The sequence below is a fragment of the Bombina bombina genome, chromosome 5, assembly GCF_027579735.1.
Source record: "Bombina bombina isolate aBomBom1 chromosome 5, aBomBom1.pri, whole genome shotgun sequence".
Taxonomy (NCBI): Eukaryota; Metazoa; Chordata; class Amphibia; order Anura; family Bombinatoridae; genus Bombina; species Bombina bombina.
Window position 1 is genome coordinate 239629242 of NC_069503.1, and position 21563 is coordinate 239650804.

At 38.4% G+C, this 21563-nt stretch overlaps 1 protein-coding gene across 1 annotated transcript in view; it reads right to left on the reverse strand.

The window, feature by feature from the left end:
- LOC128661431 (probable polyketide synthase 1) overlaps positions 1 to 21563 on the reverse strand; it is a 165368-nt gene that overhangs the window by 134820 nt on the left and 8985 nt on the right. The window contains exons 2-3 of the mRNA XM_053715685.1: positions 10724 to 10800; positions 1741 to 1894 (exon numbers count right to left, since the gene is read on the reverse strand). Of these exons, the coding sequence (XP_053571660.1) occupies positions 1741 to 1894; positions 10724 to 10781 (212 nt within the window). The 5' untranslated portion in view covers positions 10782 to 10800. The remainder of the gene's footprint in view (positions 1 to 1740; positions 1895 to 10723; positions 10801 to 21563) is intronic.

Genomic DNA, 21563 nt, shown 5'->3' on the forward strand with positions numbered 1-21563 from the left:
GCTAGCTAAAAAATTCCTTGAAAAACTAGTTTTCAATTGCCTAACCCACATCCTGTCCTCCAACTCACTGCTCGACCCCCTGCAATCTGGCTTCCATCCTCAACACTCAACTGATACTGCCCTCACCAAGGTTACTAATGATCTCCTTTCTGCTAAAAACAAAGGCTACTACTCTATACTCATCTTACTTGACCTCTCTGCTGCCTTCTTTGACACTGTTGGCCATCCCCTTCTTCTATGGACTCTCAGCTCTCTTGGGCTCTGTGACACTGCCCTCCCCTGGATTCACTCTTATCTCTCAAACAGATCCTTCTCAGTCTCTTCTGCTGGTGACTCCTCCTCTCCATTGCCTCTGTCTGTTGGAGTACCTCAAGGCTCTGTCCTGGGTCCTCTACTCTTCTCTTTTTACACTTCTTCACTGGGTAAACAGCTATGGCTTCAACTACCACCTCTATGCTGATGATACCCAGATCTACCTTTCCACCTCTACACTCTCTCCTTCTGTCAATTCTCACATCAGCAACTGCTTATCTGGCATTTCCTCCTGGATGGCCTCTCACCACCTAAAAATAAACATGTCCAAGACCGAACTACTTCTAATCCCACCTCTAACTCTACTGCAGTTTCTAATTTTTCCATCACTATTGGCGGCACCACTATCTCCCCATCACCCCAAGTCCGCTGCCTCGGAGTCACACTTGACTCAAATCTGTCCTTAATTCCCCACATCCAACTGCTCTCTTCATCCTGTCGCAACCACCTATGCAATAGCTCCAAAATTCGTCAGTTTATGAGTGACGAAACTACTAAACTGCTAATCCACTCCCTGGTAATTTCCCGACTTGACTACTGTAATAACTTGCTAACTGGCCTCCCTCTCTCCCACCTCTCTCCCCTTCAATCCATCCTAAATGCATCTGCCAGGCTAATTCACCTCTCTTGAAGCTCCGTTTCTGCTGCACCTCTCTGTGAGTCCCTTCACTGGCTCCCCATTCACAGCAGAATTAAATTCAAAATTCTCACCCTGACCTACAAATACCTCACCAATGCTGCCCAACCCTACCTGACCTCGCTCATCAACAAATATACTCCAGCCTGCCCCTAAGATCTAACAATGACCTGCTCCTTGCGTCCTCTACTATCACCTCCTCTCATGCTAGACTACAGGACTTCTCTTGTGCGGCACGAACCATCTGAAAAGCACTTCCTCAAGCTGTCAGACTCTCCCCTAACCTCTACTCCTTTAAACGTTCCCTAAAGACCATTTTGTTCAGGGAAGCTTATCACCCGACTCATTAACAAATGAACTTCACTTACCTAACAGTTGCCCTCATCTATCTCCCCACTAATATCATTCTCACCTTTGCAGTCTCCACCTCCTGTTTCCCATCCTCCTACCCATCTAGATTATAAGTTCCCACAGGAATAGGGCCCTCAATTCCCCCTGTATTTGTCTGTAAAATGTTGTCTTTTATTTTATTGTTTCTCTGTTGTACTTTTTATTCTTGTACCCATGGGCAGCGCTGTAGAATCTGTTGGCGCTTTATAAATAAAGAATAATAATAATATTAATAATAACAATAATAAAGCATGTTAAAAATAATATTTCATGAAAACAAAACATTAAAATAAATATACAGATACAGTAGGATTTGAACCTTGCTCTCATGGGATCATTGAATGAGCAAAATATTATTACCTCTCATTGAATTTTAGTATAATAAAAAAAAAAACACTTACCCATCTATAAGAGCTGCTCGGCTTGTAATTATCTTGCCTGGTTTGTTATAATCTTTATCAAACCAGAGTTTTGTATTAAACCTTTCAGCAGGTATCTCCACAGTACAATTTTTCCCCTCCAAAATAACTTTCCAAAAGTTATCTATTCCTTCGCCTACATAGTGACAGAAAAAACATGAATGAATGTTTGAATGAAAATGTATGTAAATATGTGTAAATGCTATACATAACAAAAGCAATAATTATCATTAAAGAAATACAGAAACCAATTTTTTTCATTCATGATTCAGATAGAGCATGCAATTTTTTTTTTTTTTAAATTTTATTTATAACCAGCAGAGCATACAGAGAAAAGAAAAATCACATTTTATGCCACGCAGGGCTAATAACAGAGAAGACATAAATCATGAAATTACAAATACAAAAAGAAAAAGAAAATATTTGACATTGATACCAATATTTTACTAAGTTAAGTTGTATGTTCTGCTGGGAGGTTTTTTTTTTTTTTTGTCTGTCTATTTTTTCTTTTCCCCCCTTCCCCTCCACCCTCCCCTCTCCTTCCCCCCTACAAGGAATTTTCACGGGCGTCATGCCCTACATGACATCTCGTACAAACGAGGAGAACATATCAGACGAACAAACACAATCAAACATCAAACAACCATACATGGGGAGAGAAAAAAAATAAAATAAAAAAAAAAAAAAATAAATCACCTTGATAGAAAGAATGAAACAAATCAGAGAAGTGTTAGAAGCTCACTCCCCTCCCTCCCTAATTACCAAATACCAAGGAGAACTACTTCTGAGTTTTTAAATGGAAAGATCAGGTAGTCAATTTCCCTTTCGTGAAATGTTTTTATGAACGCTGCCCATTTATTAAAGAAGTTTATTATATCTATTTCGTTGTCGATGTTTGTGTCTTTTTGTTCTATTACACACTGTTTTTTTAAATAATTCTTGACTTCAGTAATCGTCGGGTGTGTTCTCATTTTCCACTTTTTACAAATCAAATATCTAGAGGCTAGGATAGAGAGATTTATTAATTTTTCAATGTTTTGATGGATATCTTCTTTATTTAGGCATAATATGATTTGGTATAGCGATAGAGTAAGTGTCTCAATTTTTAGAGTAATTTTAAGCCAATGTTCTAGTTTGCTCCAAAAATTTCTAATTTTGGGACAATACCAGAACATATGTATGAGGTCTGCTGCAGGGTAGGAGCATTTAGGGCATTTGTTGAAATGATGGTTATGCACTCTGAGGCCTTTCTCCGGAGTGAAATAGGCTCTATGAAGGAGTCTAGTATGTGCCTCTCGCCAAGTAGCCGACAATGTGGTCAATGCCACTTTATTGAATGATAACTGAAGAGTTTTAGTGTCAATGTTGCTTTGAGGTATTAGAGAAGACCATATCGCTGCCATCTTATCCAAAGTGGAGGCGTTCTTTTTACCAATAAGTATGTGGTAACATGGGGCAACAGACATATAGCCATTTTTGTTTAAAATTAGCCAGTTTTCCAACTTATCTAACGCCCAGTGCCATCGGGCCTCTTTAGTTAAGTCGGCGATGAAGTGTCTTATTTGCAAATATGCAAAAAAGTCTTTGTTATCAAGATTAAATTCGCTCTTCAGTTCGTCAAAGGTCTTAACACATTGTCTATCAGTGTTGATTAGGCACCTTATTTTGTTAAGGCCCTTCTTATGCCAACAATTAAAGACTGTGGAATTTATGCCTGCTTGGAACTGTGGATTCCCTATCAGGGGGAGGTAGTTTGAGACAGTGTTAGTAATTGCGAGGAGCTTAGTTATCTTCCACCAGGCCTTGATAGGATTATATATGGTTTTAAGAATCTTTATCTTTGTTGGGAGTTCTTTTGGTAAGCAGTGTATCATAGCTAGTGGGAGATATGGTTCACAGACGCTGGATTCTAATTCGTTATTAAGAACATAATTCTTGGCAAAAATCCAGTCCATTATGATACGGGCTAGGAAACTAAGGTTATAGAATCTAACATCTGGAACTGCTAGTCCTCCCTGGTCTCTTGATGCAGTAAGTTTGGTAAGAGATATTTTAGCTCTTTTTCCCTGCCAAAGGAATTGTCTAAGCCAAGTATTAATAGATCTAATATCTTTCTCCAGCAAAATCAGTGGGACATTCTGCAGAATATATAAAAGTTTAGGGAGAAGAATCATTTTAAATAGTTCTGACCGGCCGGAGGTAGATAATGGTAGATGCTGCCAGTCTTTTAATTTCTCCTTAATATTGGTTAGTATAGGAGTTATGTTTAATTTATATAGGTTTTTTAAGTCAGTTGGTATATGAATACCCAGGTATTTAAAAGATTCAGAAACCACGCTAAATGGGGTATTTGGAATAGAGCTGTTATTTCTTCTTAACCAGAGGATTTCAGATTTTGATTTATTAACTTTGTAACCTGAAAAAGAACCAAAATGATCTGTTATTTGAAGGAGCCTTGGTATATTGAGTTTTGTATTAGATAGGTAAACTAATAAATCGTCCGCATACAGTCCAATTTTTATCCTGAAATTCCAAATTTTTATACCGTCCAGAGATTCCCTTAGCATGATTGCTAAAGGTTCAATCGCTATGTCAAAAAGAAGCAGAGAGAGAGGGCAGCCCTGACGTGTTCCTTTATCTATTCTAATCGGGGAAGAGATAGTATCATTGACTATCAATTGTGTGTGAGATTGTGCATGTAAATTTGCTAAGAAATCAGAAAACTTTCCTTTAATCCCAAATTTTGATAGAGATGATATTATATGGTTAAAAATTACCGAGTCAAATGCTTTTTCAGCATCGATTGACAGAATAGCTAGATCTGGGGTGTCCGCTCTCTCCGCCTCAGAGGGAGGAAGGTTCTGGACGTAGTCCATTGTAACCAAGAGTTCTCTAATTTTTGCCGCCGAGTTTCGTTTATTGAGAAAACCAGCTTGATCCGTATGAATAATTCTCATTAAGACAGATTGCAGCCTGTTTGCTAGTATAGCGGTCATGATTTTGTAATCGGAATTTAGGAGAGCAATTGGCCTATATGACTCTTTTTGTAATGGATCTTTTCCTCCTTTTAAAATCAATGTCGTAAATGAAGAAGAAAAGGAGGGGGTGACCGACCTATCATTAATGTATAGCTCATTGTAAAGATTGCTCAGGTAGGGTGTTATTTCAGCTGATAGAATTTTGTAAAATTCGTTTGGGAGCCCATCTGGGCCTGGTGCTTTATTCAGGGAAAGATTGGCGATTACTTCCTCTATCTCTTCTTTTAAGATAGGAGAGTTGAGAGTGGCTCTCTCTTCGGCAGTAGCTGTGGGATAGGTGATTTTGCTCCAGAACTCTGATGCTTGGACAGCATCATAACCTCTGCATGTATATATGTTTCGGTAATATTCAGTAAATACATCTAATATTTCTTCTGGTTTCATTATCTGCTTCCCCTGGTGAGATAATCTTTCTATCATTGGTTTTTTTCCTTCGTTTTTAGCCAACTTGGCTAACATTTTTCCAGATTTGTTGCCAAATCTGTATAATTTAGCCTGGAACCTAATTTCCCTATTGGTTTCTTGGGTCATTAGAAAAGTATCTCTAATAGATTTAGCGCGGACATATTTTGCCCAATTTTGGGGAGTTTTCATAAGCAGAAAATGGTTATATGAATTAACCAAATGATTACTCATTTCCCTCTCCTTTAACTTTACCTTTTTAGCTAACTTGGCAGTATAGGCGATAATTTCTCCTCTAATTACAGCCTTTGCCGTTTCCCAAAATATATCTGGGCGCTGTATGTATTCTTTGTTAAAGTTGAGATATTCGGTGAATTTGTCTTTAATCCAATTTTTAAATTTTAAATCTGGAGTTAGATGATAGGGAAAAAAGAATCGTGATATTTTAGGTTTGGGGTGATCAGAATATAGCTCAAGAGAGATGGGACCATGATCGGATAGAAGGATTGGCATTATATCCGCTTTTACTTTTGTTATAGGTATATGTTGATCTATTAAGAATAGATCAATCCTAGAGAGGGTTTTATGAGCTTTTGATAAACAGGTGTAATCTTGTGTGTCGGGGTTCTGAGCTCTCCAAATATCACGTAGGATTAGGTTATGCTTAATTTGATTAAATATTTTAGAGTCTAAGTTATCTTTTTTCTGTTTTAACTGTTTAGCGTTATTTCTGAGTCTATCTAGAGGGCAATTTGGTGCCATATTGAAGTCACCTCCTAATATCAAGTGTCCTTCACTAACTAAAAGAAGTTTTGACTGAATCAAATTCCAGAATTCAGGATCAGTATTATTTGGTCCATATATATTACAAAGTGTGTAAATTGTGTGTGAGACTTTTATTTTTACCAAGATATATCTCCCTTCAGGGTCGGCCTCAGAGTGCAAAACCATCACCCCAGGTCTTTTCCCAATAAGTATGGCCACGCCTCTCTTTTTCCCAACACTTGGTGCTGCAAAAACTTCTCTAACCCACTGTGTCTTCAATTTTGAAGATTCTTCTAAGTTTAAATGGGTTTCTTGTAGAAAGCCGATATCAGCTTTAGTCTTTCGGAGGTGGGTAAGTATCGCCTTCCGTTTAATGGGAGTGGAGATACCTCCCACGTTCCAAGATACTAATTTTAAGTTATTGGCTGATTGTATCATTTACACGGGTGGGAGGGAGGGGAGAGAGAGCAAAACACAAAAAAAAAAAAAAGGGGGGGGGGAAAGAAGGGAGGGAGGAAGGGGGTAAGAGACTTACATAGATTAAACAAATCCACCCTAACCCAAGGGGGTTCCCTAGCCACAAGGCCTAATTCCTCATTATACAACAGAATCATTTCTTAGTGAGATTTTACGCTTAGGGTCTTCAGAAAGTTTTCAGCCAATTGAACATCCTCAAATAGATGTATTTTATCGTTAGCTACAACTTTTAATTTAAAGGGATATATTATAGTGGCGCGATGACCACTCTGTATAAACTTGGTGCAAATAGGGGCCAGCTCTCTTCTCTTAGCAGTTGTGTAAGCCGAGAAGTCTTGAAAAATTAAGATTCTGGCTTTATCTATGAGAATTGGCTGATTTTTTCTGAAATACTGTAGTATCATATTTTTGTCCTGAAAATTAAGTAGTCTTGCAATAACTGGTCTTGGGCGGTTATCATTTTTATTATGTAAGTGAGGGGTGCCAAGTCTATGAGCTCTCGCTACCAAAATCGGATGATAAGTTAAGGGGATGCCCAGAGCCTTTGTGAGCGTGTCAGATATAAAAGAGCATAAATCATCATATTGCTTGTTCTCTGGGAGGCCTATTATTCGTATGTTATTTCTTCTAGATCGATTCTCCAAGTCTTCCAATTTATCAATTATTTTTTTAATATTATTACTTGAAGTTTCTATTTTAGAGCTATGTCCTAGTGTTAGATCTTCCAGATCTGACACGCGTTGTTCCACTTCTTGTAATCTATTGGAGAATTGCCTGATCTCTTGGGTTAGTGAAGAAATGTCTTGTTTAATCTCTGCCCTAAGGGCATCAAATTTGGGTGTGAGAGCTTCAGTTATGCTTCCAACCAAATTTTGTAAATTAAAAGGCTCTGGGATAGGCGCTATCTGGGGTGAGATTGTCTGCGGTTCAGTAACTAAATCCTGAGTATTTTTGGGTTTCCTGTCCCTGTGTCTAACTGCCATAGTCGGTGATGGTGCCTTAGGTGCAGTCGAAAGAAATTTATCCATAAGCTGCGTGTTTATTGTGCTAATGAGGGGGAGGTAATTGTGAAAAAACGTTTATCAAATTATATAGGTGTATTGTTCTCGTGTGTTGCTTAAAAGTAAAGGGATGTGAGGGCGTGTTGGTGTGAAGGAATGTGGGGAAAAATTATATTCCAAGGAATAGTGGTAATAGATATTTAGGTTAGCCTAGACTGGATAGTGTGAATTAGTAGGGATGTGAGTTTATTCTAGTTATTAGTATAAATGTTCAGTTTAAAGTGTTCGAGACTATGACAGAGACTCAGTTACAGGAAGTTACTGTACTTTAAGTACAAAAAAAAAAAAAAAAAAAAAAAAGGATTTTTTAGGAAAATTTAACTCTTGGTTTTGTCAAAACAGCAAACACCAATCTGTTATTAAATGTATGGACAGAGAAGATTAGATGACTGTTCTCTTTTTCTCTCTCTTATAAAATACAAGTTTTCAGATTTAATAATTTACTTCTTTATATGTTAGTAGCAATTTGTTGTGTTAGTTAGACAGCTTTTTATGTATTTGAGCAATGATATTATAGTGGGTATTTATGTTCACAAGCTTAAATACCTAAGCTGTAACTGTATAATAGTACAATATCGTTGCCTAGGTTTTATAGATTTAGTATTGTTACAACGATATTAATCATTTAAACTTAATTATGTATGTTCATAACACCTTCAGTAAGAAACCTGAAGGGAATTACCAATTTAATATTAATATACTCTATTGTCAAGTATTCTCAACTTGTCTTAGTAGTGCTATATTTTGTAATCAAGCTTCCCTAGTGTTTATAAGTAGCATCAGAACAAAGTAGCTTAAAGTAACATCATTTTCGTTATTCTACCGGTACTTATAAACTAAGGTACTAATCTAAGTTAACAGCTGTGGGTACTGAAATTAAAGACCTTTCCTCAGTACTCAACTATTTAGTAACTTTTTACACTTTATATGATATTTTCCATGCAAATTATATATTCATACATTTCCAAAATATATTCAGTTCTTAAAAATATAAATAAAGGAGGTTTTTTGCAAAATTTCACAAGAATATTTTTTCTTTTCTTATGTAAGCTCCCAAGATATAGAAAGCCTTTCAACATGTATCTATATAGGTATATCTTAACCAGATTCTAATGAATCTACTGAACTCTATTATATAGGAAAAAATAGAAAAGAGGTTAGATACTTGATGAGAAATAACACAGTTCAATATTTCTTTTCCAACTCTTTTTCCCTTCTTTTGCACTTTGCTTTTTTTTTTTTTCTTTATCTTTCCCCCTTTCTCTCCCGTTTTCTATATGTTTCCTTGCTCTTAGCCCGAAGTTTTATCTTAGAGTGTAGAAAAAAGTCCATCCCCGAGATAGCACTTTTCATATAGGTTTTTATAGGAGAGGCATGGAAAGTTAATGCGCTTTCAGGAAAAAATGTTATTAACTGCTAAGGTTATAGCAAGCAGATATGGGTATTAAATAGAGCATATGCATAGGCTGATGCTAAAGTTTCAGGAGTTCACTGAGGAGTGCATACATAGGACAGTTTGAGTCTCATATACTTTACCAACTCCTAAGCAGGAGTATTCGACATCTGGAGCGTCCTTTCCGAGAAAAACCGGGCTTCCCCTATACGCAGCACCGGTGGGAGGGGAAGCACCGGGCTGAGAAGAGAGAGGCAAGAGGAGTCTCGAATCAAGCCACTCGGTGGAGCAGGGCCCAGTTCAGGCGTCGAGGGCTCACAGCTGCTTGTTTCAGAATAGGCAGCGCATCAATGTGACGTGGTCCGGGTCCCTCACGCAGCACCGGTGGGAGGGAGACCCCGAACCAATAGGAACTGCCGCCCAAGGTACCACTGCGCCTCCGCTCCTTCCTGCTGGTCAGAACACTGTGGATCAAAGCGTGCGACAGCTATCCCCCAGGTGAACGCTGTCCGATGAGTTTGAAGTCTTCGCCCCAGGCCGGGTATGGTTGCAGAGGTGAGTGGGGCTGAGAAAAAGTCGTGTTAGGTCTAAGGTTCTCCTCCGTTACTCCATGAGACCAGGTAGGATTTGGGATTGGAATATCAGCGGTTAGTTAGAATAGGTGTTGTTTTAGTCGGGACCCAGTTTCTTTTGTTTAAGGGTTCAGGTTAGGCTCAGTCGTCGGAACTGAAGAGTCCACTTATAAACACCAGCACCTGGTAAGAAAAGTTCAGGAAGGTGCGGATAAAAGGTGCGCTGGTTTAACCAAAGATTAATCCCTCTGTACTTCTTCACTACATAGTGTAGCAGGTTTGTTAGTAGTTATGTGACATATAGGTATAAGCGATAGATTTTGCCAAGGCTTTATAGGTCCTTGTGGGTACTGCTGAATGCAGTTTAGTGCTTTGGAATGGCACTAAAGCAGGTTCCGATAGCGATGAATTTTTTTGGCTACACAAGCCGCCCTAGGTCTGTGGGTTTGGGCGCAGATTTCCCGCCAGCAGGCTTGAAGGAAGGTAAATCAGAGCAGGTGTCTTGCATGACCATACACCTGAGCTCCTCCTCCGGAACTCTAGAGCATGCAATTTTAAGCAACTTTCTAATTTACTCCTATTATCAATTATCCTTTGTTCTCTTGGTATCTTTATTTGAAAAAACAGGAATGTAAGCTTACGAGCCAGTCCATGCTGTCACTGAAGCACACTCACGATTGAATGCAAGGTCCCCCTTATATAGGGGTGCACCTGCATTTCTATTGTCTGATATTCAAATTCTAATTTAATTCAGCCAATAAAAAAAAGCTTGTGTGTGTGTCTTTTCTCAGCCCAAACTCTTTACATGACCTTTCACGTTAAGTAAAAAGTTTGAGAGCAAAATTATATTTTGTTTGAACGATTGCATTCACTTTCAACTTGTAATACGAGCATACTTTTATGTTTGAAATTAATTAATTTACAGTAATTTAATCCCCGCTCCACTTGTAATACGGAGTTGAGCGCAAAAGATTGTGCTCCACCCATTATCTAGTCCTCAAGTGGTTACATTGCATCAACCATTTTAATGCAAAAAAATTTATTCATTGGAAGTGTAAACCTGGTTTGAGTTACGTAGCTCACTATGCAACCTCTAATATTCTTCAACCTGTTAAAAAAATATCACATGCGGAGCTGAGACGGACTAAATTAAATGCTAAATAGAAGTTTCCTATATGACTTGGGAACATTTTGCTATCTAGTGTAAGGAACTTTCTTGTATTTAGGAGTTTAGCATTTAATAAATAGATAACTTACCCCCAGGAAAATTACAACCTAGTCCCACAATTGCTATGTGGTCATCCGTCTCATCCATTCTGTATAGAATCTACAACCTGTAGAGTAATAAGGGACATGTTTTAATTTAGTTGAAGACAATTTCATCCATGCCCATTATTAAACAACACTGAGATTGTTAGCATTTTTTCAGTTTTACAATGAATGTTTTTAAACATGATTTGTTTGGCTCTATATATGTATGTGGAAAAACTATAAATATTTTTTGTTTTTCTTTCTAATGGTACATGTTATATTTAATATATGTTTATTTTGCATACATTTGTATATGATGTATTAGTAAAACTATTAATAATAAAATTAATTAATTAATTAATTAATTATTAAATAAATTATTATATACATTCTACATTACAGTTGTTAAAAAGCCATGGCTCTTGTTAATATTCTAAAAATAGAATATACAACCTTACATCTATCTATTAACATCAAACACAGGCTAAACACTGACCATAGTGCCAAATGATAATAAACACGATATAAGCTGGTTATTTTCCTTAAAATATCAAAATAACACAAAAAAGCACTTAAATTAATACCAAATACATATATGACCACAAGCTGTTACATCTAACGTAGACCCATTAGTAAATACATATATGGGTTACCAAAAACATATGTCCTATGTCTGCCAAACAACCACAAGAAAACCATATAAAAATAAGCATTTATCAATACCAATCACACAAAATAATTTTAATTGTAAGAAGTAATTTAAACACAGAGGACTAGATTACAAATGGAGTGTTATTGATAGCGCTAAGCGCTGTATCCATAATGCGGCCCTGTACTAAGAATATTGCACAATGTGGTATTACAAGTAAATGGTAAAATAGTTTATTCTACGTGTATTATAAGTGGTGAGTACTGTGTTGCTTGCAGGGAGACCTGGAGGGATATTTATCAAGCCGTCAACTGCAAATACACTGGAATTCCACAACGTAATTGTGGCGAGTCTGATTCGACCTAGTTATCAAAGCCTACAGACCGGCAAAAGTTGAAATCTGTGACGTAACATACAATCCGTCGGTCTCAATCCGACTCAGATCGATGCTTACAACATTACAGATGTTCCGAATACAAATGCGGCACTATCTGACAACTTTTGCAAGTTATCAAATATCTAACAGGTACGCTCACCACTATTCCAGCCCAGCGTACCTGGTTTTCAATCCACCACCCTGGAGGCCGCGGATGCCATAGGAATCAATGGGAGTCTGAAAGCAGCAAAAGCTTATGTTCGATGCTGCCAGATATCCCATTGATTTCTATGGTAGAAAACCAGTAACGTTTACACCTAACACCCTAACATAAGCCCCGAGTCTAAACACCCCTAATCTGCTGCCGCGACATCGCCGAAACCTACATAAAATTATTAACCCCTATCCCGCCGCTCCTGGAGCCCACCGCAACTAAATAAAAGTATTAACCCTATCCTGCCGCTCCCGGAGCCCACTGCAACTAAATAAATGTATTAACCCCTATCCCACCACTCCCGGAGCCCACCGCAGCTATATAAATGTATAAACCCCTAAACCACCAGCCCCCCACATCGCCATAAACTAAATTAAGCTATTAACCCCTAAACCTAACAACCCGCTAATTTTAAATTAAATATTAACTCATCCCTATTTTATAATAAAGTAAAACTTACCTGTAGAATTAAATTAAACTATATTAAACTATAAATTAACCTACCCTAACTATTATACTAAAATTACATTAAACTATATTAAAATATTAATTAACCTACCCTAACTAGTATACTAAAATTACATTAAACTAACAATTAAATTAACTATATGACATATTTAAAAACCTAACCCTACTCAAGGTATTTAAATCTACTATTACATATCACTAAGTTACAAAAAATAAAAAACACTGTTACAAAAAATAAAAAACCACAGTATCAAAAAGAAAAAATAATTACACCTAATATAAGAGACCTATCACAATAATAAAAAAAAACCCTAGCTTACAATAAACTACCAATGGCCCTTAAAAGGGCCTTTTGCTGGGTATTGCCCCAAAGAAAACAGCTCTTTTACCTGTAAAAAACAATACAAACACCCCCCCAACATTAAAACCCACCACCCACAAAACCAACCCCCCCAAATAAAACCCTATATAAAAAACCTAAGCTCCCCATTGCCCTGAAAAGGGCATTTGTATGGACATTGCCCTTAAAAGGGCATTTAGCTGTTTTACTGCTTAAAGTCCCTAATCTAAAAATAAAACCCACCCTATAAACTCTTAAAAAACCTAACACTAACCACCGACGATCCACTTTTTCGAAGACCGGACATCCTTCCTCATGTAAGCGGCAGAAGTCCTCAGCAAAGCCGGCAGAAGTCTTCATCCAAGCAGGCCCAAGTCTTCATCCAAGCAGGCAGAAGTCTTCATCCAGACGGCATCTTCTATCTTCATCCATCCAGCGCGGAGCGGCTCCATCTTCAAGACATCCAGCGTGGAGCATCCTCTTCTTCTGATGGTCAACGACAAATGAAGTTTCGCTTTAAGGTACGTCATCCAAGATAGTGTCCCTTAAATTCCGATTGGCTGATAGAATTCTATCAGCCAATAGGAATTAAAGGGGAAAAAATCCTATTGGCTGTTGCAATCAGTCAATAGGATTGAGCTTTCATCCTATTGGCTGATCCAATCAGCCAATGGGATTGAGCTTGCTTTCTATTGGCTATTCCAATCAGCCAAAAGAATGCAAGCTCAATCCTATTGGCTGATTGCAACAGCCAATAGGATGAAAGCTCAATCCTATTGGCTGATTTATTTTGATAGGGCTATTAGGTGTATTTCTTTTTTATTTTTGATACTGTGTTTTTTTTTGTAACTTAGTGTTTTTTATTTTTTGTAACTTAGTTGTTATTTTTTTGTAATTTAGTAATTTTTAATAGTAGATATATAGAACTTGAGTAGGGTTAGGTTTTTAAATACGTAATATAGTTAAAGTAATTGTTAGTTTAATGTAATTTTAGTATACTAGTTAGGGTAGGTTAATTAATATTTATTTATTTATTTATAAAATATTTTACCAGAAAGGATACATTGAGATTTCTCTCGTTTTCAAGTATGTCCTGAGATCACAAAACATTGCATTGATACAATAGGGTACAATAAAATACAAAATAGTTTAATATAGTTTAATGTAATTTTCGTATAATAGGGTAGGTTAATTAATAGTTTAATATAGTTTAATGTAATTTTAGTATAAAATTTAGGGTAGGTTAATTAATAGTTTAATATAGTTTAATTTAATTCTACAGGTAAGTTTAAATTTATTATAAGATAGGGATGAGGTAATTATAATGTAAAGTTAGCGGGTTGTTAGGTTTAGGGGTTAATAGCTTAATTTAGTTTATGGCGATGTGGGGTGCTGGCGGTTTAGAGGTTAATAGGTTTAGTAAGTGGAAGTGATGTGGGAGGCCAGGGGTTTAGGGGTTAATACATTTATTTAGTGGCAGTGGGGTCCGGGAGCGGCGGTTTAGGGGTTAATACATTTATTTAGTTGCAGAGGGATCCGGGGAACGGCGGGATAGGGGTTAAACATTTTAGTATAATGGCAATGTTTAGTGACAGGGTATAAATAAAGTTGGGAAAAAGGCGAATAGCAGTGAGATCGATGATTGTTAGTTAACAACAGTCCACTGCTCATCGCCCCATACTTGATGCGCGGCTTTTTGCCGACTTTTTTTTATAAATATGGAGATCGTATTCAGGTCCGTGGCCACGATGTTAGGCAATGTTAGGCAAGCGTATTGGTGCCGGCGAATGCAGCACAGTTGACGGCTTGATAATTCGGCCTCCTGATGTAAAGTGTTAGTGCAAGGACGTATTATGGCCTAGGCCAACAAGGCCGGTGCCTAGGGCAGCAGATTTTGGAGGGGCAGCACATCTGCTCTATCCTCTCTCTAAAAGCCAGCACACAGTACAGTGAGCGATAAAGTGCAGGCTTTTACAGAGATGACAAGGCATGTGCGATGATCAAGGTTGCTCTTTACAGGCAGTGCTCTTTAAAACCGTTGCTTCATTTAGAGCTGCCGGCATTTTTGCAGTAGAAGCGTTCTTGGTGAGAAACTTGCCCAGGGATATGCTTACAAGGTGAGGCTAGAGGACAAGACCTTGAGCCGATATGCTGCCTCCCCTTGTCAGCTGTGGTGGGTTTGGAGCGCAGTGCTTATTGCAGCTTTTAGTAACTAACTGACTGGATGCGTCTGTGCACTGCTTAGATCAGCTTGTGATGTCTAATCATAAACTCTCAGCGCTAATGTATGTTAGCTAGCTTTGTCTGCATTCATGAACCAACAGAGTAAATAGTAGACGGACACTTAAAAAGTTTCATCATTACTTGAATGATGGTAATTACTGTATGTTGTTGCATGTTAAGGGCAGTGATTGTTTCAAAGTGTATTCTTCTTTCCCTTTCTCCCTCCCTTCCTCCCTCAACTCACTCCCTCCCTCCCTCAACTCCCTCCCTCCCTTCTTTCCATCCCCACTTTTCTCTTCTCTCCCTCCCTTCCTTCCTTCCCCTCCCTTTTTTACCCTCCCCTTCTCTTCTCTCCCTTCTCTCAGGGAGAAAATGGTATGATATGCATGCAATTCAACCCACCTGTATGCAAGTGTTTTGCTAGCCCATTTTCTTTTGAATTGTTACAATTGTTATGAAAAAAACCTTTTTGGGGGGCAGCAAAATTTTGAGTGCCTAGGGCAGCACAAAACCTAAATATGCCACTGTGTTAGTGTTAAATTAAAAGTATAACAAAAAACATGTAAAACATATACAAAATAAAGTACTTCACTCAATAATTTTTGTTTTAATATCATTAACCTGGATTACGAGTTTTGCGTTAGAGGCTGTGCGGTGCTAACGAGCAGTTTTCACTCACCGCTCACTTACCTACAGTGCTGGTATTACAGGTTTTTACAAACCCGTCGTTAAAAGACAAGAAGTGAGCATTGAGCAAAAATTTGCTCATTACCGCACTCCAATACCAGCGCTGCTTAAGTCAGCTGTGAGCTGGTGTAACGTGCTCATGCACGATTTCCCCATAAGAATCAACGGGGAGAGCAAAAAAACAGCGTAAAACTCCTTAACGCAGCCCCATTGATTCCTATGGGGGAATAAAAGTTATGTCTACACCTATCACCCTAACATGAACCCTGAGTCTAAGCACAACTAATCTTACCCTTATTAACCCCTAATCTGCCGCCCCTGACATCGTCGACACCTACATTATACTTATTAACCCCTAATCTGCTGTTCCGAACACCGCCACCACCTACATTATATTTATGAATCCCTAATCTGCTGCCCCCAACATCGCCAACACCTACATTATATGTATTAACCCCTAATCTGCCGCCCCCAATGTCGCCGCCACTATATTAAAGTTATTAACCCCTAAACCTAAGTCTAACCCTAAACCTAACACCCACTAACTTAAATATAATTTAAATAAATCTAAATCAAATTACTATCATTAACTAAATTATTCCTATTTAAAACTAAATACTTACCTATAAAATAAACCCTAAACTAGCTGCAATATAACTAATAGTTACATTGTATCCTGCTTAGGGTTTATTTTTATTTTACAGGCAAGTTTGTATTTATTTTAACTAGGTAGAATAGTTACTAAATTGTTATTAACTATTTAATAACTACCTAGCTAAAATAAATACAAATTTACCTATAAAATAAAACCTAACCTAAGTTACACTAACCCCTAACACTACACTACAATTAAATAAATTAACTAAATTAAATACAATTACCTAAATTAAATTAGCTAAAGTACAAAAAACCCCCACTAAATTACAGAAAATAATAAACAAATTACAGAAATTTAAACTAATTACATCTAATCTAATAACCCTATTAAAATAAAAAAGCCCCCTCAAAATAAAAAAAACCCTAGCCTAAACTAAACTACCAATAGCCCCTAAAAAAAAGGGCCTTTTGCGGGGCATTGCCCCAAAGCAATCAGCTCTTTTACCTGTAAAAAAAAAATACAAACAACCCCCCAACAGTAAAACCCACCACCCACACAACCAACCCCTCCAAATAAAACCCTAACTAAAAAAACCTAAGCTCCCCATTGCCCTGAAAAGGGCATTTGGATGGGCATTGCCCTTTAAAGGGCAGTTAGCTCTTTTGCCGGCCAAAGTCCCTAATCTAAAAAATAAAACCCATCCAATACACTCTTAAAAAAACCTAACACTAACCCCCTGAAGATCCACTTACTGGGAGACGTCTTCATCCAAGCCGGGCGAAGTGGTCCTCCAGATGGGTAGAAGTCTTCATCCAGACGGCATCTTCTATCTTCATCCATCCAGCGCGGAGTGGGTCTATCTTCAAGACATCCGACGCGGAGCATCTTCTTCATCCGACGACTAACACAGAATGAAGCAGGTACCTTTAAGTGACGTCATCCAAGATGGCGTCCCTTAGATTCCGATTGGCTGATAGAATTCTATCAGCCAATCGGAATTAAGGTAGAAAAAATCCTATTGGCAGATGCAATCAGCCAAAAGGATTGAAGTTCAATCCTATTGGCTGATCCAAACAGCCAAAAGGATTGAGCTTGCATTCTATTGGATGATTGGAACAGCCAATAGGATTGAACTTCAATCCTATTGGCTGATTGCATCAGCCAATAGGATTTTTTCTACCTTAATTCCGATTGGCTGATAGAATTCTATCAGCCAATTGGAATCTAAGGGATGCCATCTTGGATGACGTCACTTAAAGGTACCTTCATTCTGTTTTAGTTGTCAGATGAAGAGGATGCTCTTTGTCGGATGTCTTGAAGATGGACCCGCTCCACTCCGGATGGATGAAGATAGAAGATGTCGTCTGGATGAAGACTTCTGCCCGTATGGAGGACCACTTCTGCCCAGCTTGGATGAAGACTTCTACCCGTCTGGAGGACCACTTCGCCCGGTTTGGATGAATCTAGGCCATTGTTTTAACTTTGATTAAAAGGGATTTGTTCTATGACAAGGTGCTGGACTATGAAGGATTCAATGGGGCCTATTTATTATGTTGCGAGTGGACATTACAATATAGCGGATCATGTCCGCTGCACATCGATAAATGCAGACAATTTATCATTGCACCAGCATTTCGTGTGAACTTCTGGTGCAATACCCCCCCCTGCAGATTCGCTAGCAGCGGGTGTCAATCAACCCGATCGTATTCGATCAGGTTGATTTCTGTCGATTTCTGTCCGCTGCCTCAGAGCAGGCGGACAGGTTATGAGCAGCGGTCTTTAAGCACGAGGCATCAGGCTCCATACGGAGCTTGATAAATATGCCCCAATATGTTTTTTATATGAATATATATATATATATATATATATATGTGTGTGTGTGTACATATCTATGTGCACACTCACACACCTTCCTAATCCCTGATAAAACATAGTTTAAGACTTTGTAAAGAACACTATATTTTCTTTTTTTTTTAACGCACCTTCGTCTTAGCGCACCTTCAAGTTAGTGCTCAAATGAAAAGCCAGATCTGTGTTTTACAGTGCTCCCTATAAAATTCTGTAAGGTGAAGAATTTAGCGAGGTTACACTATCCAACCTTAAAATTTTAGTATGCCAAGCACTAACAATTTACTTTCAACTTGTAAAATGGAAGTAAAAATAGGAGCGCTATGGATTTTGCTCTAGCGATGTTAGCGTACTATTGTGCTAATATTTTTATGCTCTACTTAAATACTATACCAGAATATGAAGATTAGTAAAAAAAATATGTGTGAAGAAGGGTCATATGCCCCCAGCATATACACTATGGAAGTAGGAACGCAAGTATAGAGAGAGAGTTAAATAATCTCTAGCTCTAGCCTCCTTGCAACATAAGCAAACAACACACCCCTCAATGGGAAGAAAATCTTTGCTTTTTTTAACTTTTCTGTATTAAAAAGGAGAGATTGGATATTTACTAGCAGACTCACATGAGCAAATTAAATTACTATAAATAATAACTATCAGAACCTCAGAGGATACAGCAAGCTCCAGAACACTGACCATTAAATCTCAATTTGAAGAATCCAACATCCATTTTCTTTCTCTTCTCTTCTCGTTTTTTTTTTTTTTTTTTACCCTATCTTTCTGGTTTCTCCCCATTGTGAATTTTCTTTCCTTTTCCTTTCAACTTTCTTATCATTCTGAGTGCCTTTCTTAGTTCATCCCCTCTCTTGCCAGTTATTGGTAGAAAAAAAACCATGTATTGTATATTTCATATACTTATATGCGGTTTTCAGTACTGTCGTCTATATATAATTGATGTTTCAATGTTTCCTGTGTATGATATGACAAAGACCAAGGAGATAGAGTGGCTTGCTCTAAATCCAAATTGCAATAGTGATGAGTTCTTAATCTTCAGTCTAAGGTCACTATAAATACAGTTGCCAAATGAAACACATTCTACAAAGATTGTAAGGCTAACTATAGTTTTCTTGATTCTCCGTATAAAGTCCACTTTGTAGAATTATATCTGAACAAATCTGATTTTGTCAATAATACAGGCATATAGATATACAGGGATATAATATGTGTGATATTTGTCTCACTTTTTTTAAATTGAAGCTTTATTTAATTACACCTTTTTGGCTGGATTGCCAAGAAATGTTATTCCTAAGTAAGGGCTAGATTACAAATGGAGCGCTAAATATTGCTTGCGTGCTATTAGCTTTCTACTTTGTAATACCGGTGCAATAGCTTGCTTCCATAGGCTCCTATAGGAGCCTCATTCTGATGCCGTCATAATGGTGGCGCTACATCGACAATATACTTGGCGTATGTTGGGGGATCAAAGATCTCTAATACATTTTTTAAATACATTGAATTCAGAAGTTAGGGGCCTAGAATTTTCATTGACATATCCTGCACTTATCAATACTTACCTCCAATTCCATCTCTCTCCTTCACCTCTTTTGAAGTCCACTGTATTCGCCTGTTCTCCACCCTCTTCCTATGGCCATCCCGGACCGACCTCCCAATTCCTTGACAACTTTTCCGCCTGGCTTCCTCACTTTCTCTCTACAAATATACCAACCCTAATTCTTGGGGACTTCAACATTCCCATTGACAACACATCTGCCCCTGCTGCCTCTAAACTTCTTTCACTCACATCCTCCTTCGACCTTTCACAATCCACCCTATTCCCTACTCACTGTGATGGACACTCCATCAACCTGATATTTTCCAACCTCTGCTCTATATCTGACCTTACCTGTCACCCTTTTCCCATTTCAGATTATCACCTGGTCAGCTATAATATTAATGCAAAAGCTAAACCCACTTCTCCATCCTGCCCCTGCACCTGTAGAAATCTACACGCTGTGGATCCACTCCAATTTTCAAAAATCATTCAAGATCTCCTCCCTCACACTATAACCTGCCCTGATCTTGCTACAGCCCACTATAACAGAACTCTCTCCTCTGCACTAGACACACTTGCCCCTACCCCACTGGGCAAACCATCAGGCCATCAGTTACAGACCTGGCACTCTCAGCAAACAGGCAATTTGCAAAAATGCTCCCATACTGCTGAGCATGTCTGGAGGAAAACTCACTCTGAACCTGATTTCATACACTATAAGTTTATTTTTCGTTCATACACTTCTGCCCTTCACTTAGTCAAGCAAACCTACTTTTTTCTTATATCTACTCTATCCTCAAACCCTAAATGACTCTTCTCCACCTTTAACTCTCTCCTCTACCCACCTGCTCCACCCCTGTCTGTCTTTAGTGCTCAAGACAACACCAACCTGCAATCTTCCAAGAAGAGGACCTGTTACTTCCTCTGCCACCCTCTGCATCTTCCATCCAGCCACTGAGAATTAAGTTTCTTCCGTACTATCTTCTTCACGCCTAACTACCTGACCGCTCAACCCTATCCCTTCCCATCTAATACCCTCCCTGTCTTCCACCCTCACGCCTGCTCTTATTCACATCTTCAACCTATCTCTCTCTACAAGTTCTTTCCCATCTTCTTTCAAACACGCAAAAGTCACTCCCATACTCAAAAACCCTCCCTTGACCCTAATTCTCCTAAAAGCTACTGCCCCATATCACTGCTTCCACTAACATCAAAACTCCTTGAAAAACTAGTTTACAATTGCCTAAACCACTTCCTGTCAACCAACTCCTTGCTTGACCCCCTGTAATCTGGATTCCGCCCCAAACACTCAACTGAGACTGCCCTTACCAAGGTTAATAACAATCTTCTCTCTGCCAAAAGTAATGGCCACTACTCTATACTCATCTTACTTGACCTCTCATCTGCCTTCAACACAGTTGACCACCCCCTCCTCCTACAGACCCTTAGCTCTTTTGGTCTCTGTGACATTGCTCTTTCTTGGATTCACTCCTATCTCTTTCCCAGGTCTATTTCTGTGTCATTTGCTTGCAAATTCTCCTCCCCAATGCCTCTGTCTGTTGGAGTACCTCAAGGATCTGTTCTGGGTCCTCTACTTTTCCCTATTTATACTTTCTCACTGGGTAAACTTATCAACAGTTATGGCTTAAAATATCACCTCAATGCTTATGACACCCAGATCTACCTCTCCACCCCTGCTTTCTCTCCCTTTGTCTTTTCTCATGTCAGCGAATGCTTATCTGGTATTTCTTCCTGGATAGCCTCTCACCACCTAAAGATTAACATGTCCAAGACTAAGCGCCTTCTAATCCCCTCCTCAAGCAATAAGCCAATTTCTGAATTTTGTATCCTTCAACGGCATTGCCACAAGTCTGCTGCCTCAGAGTTACAC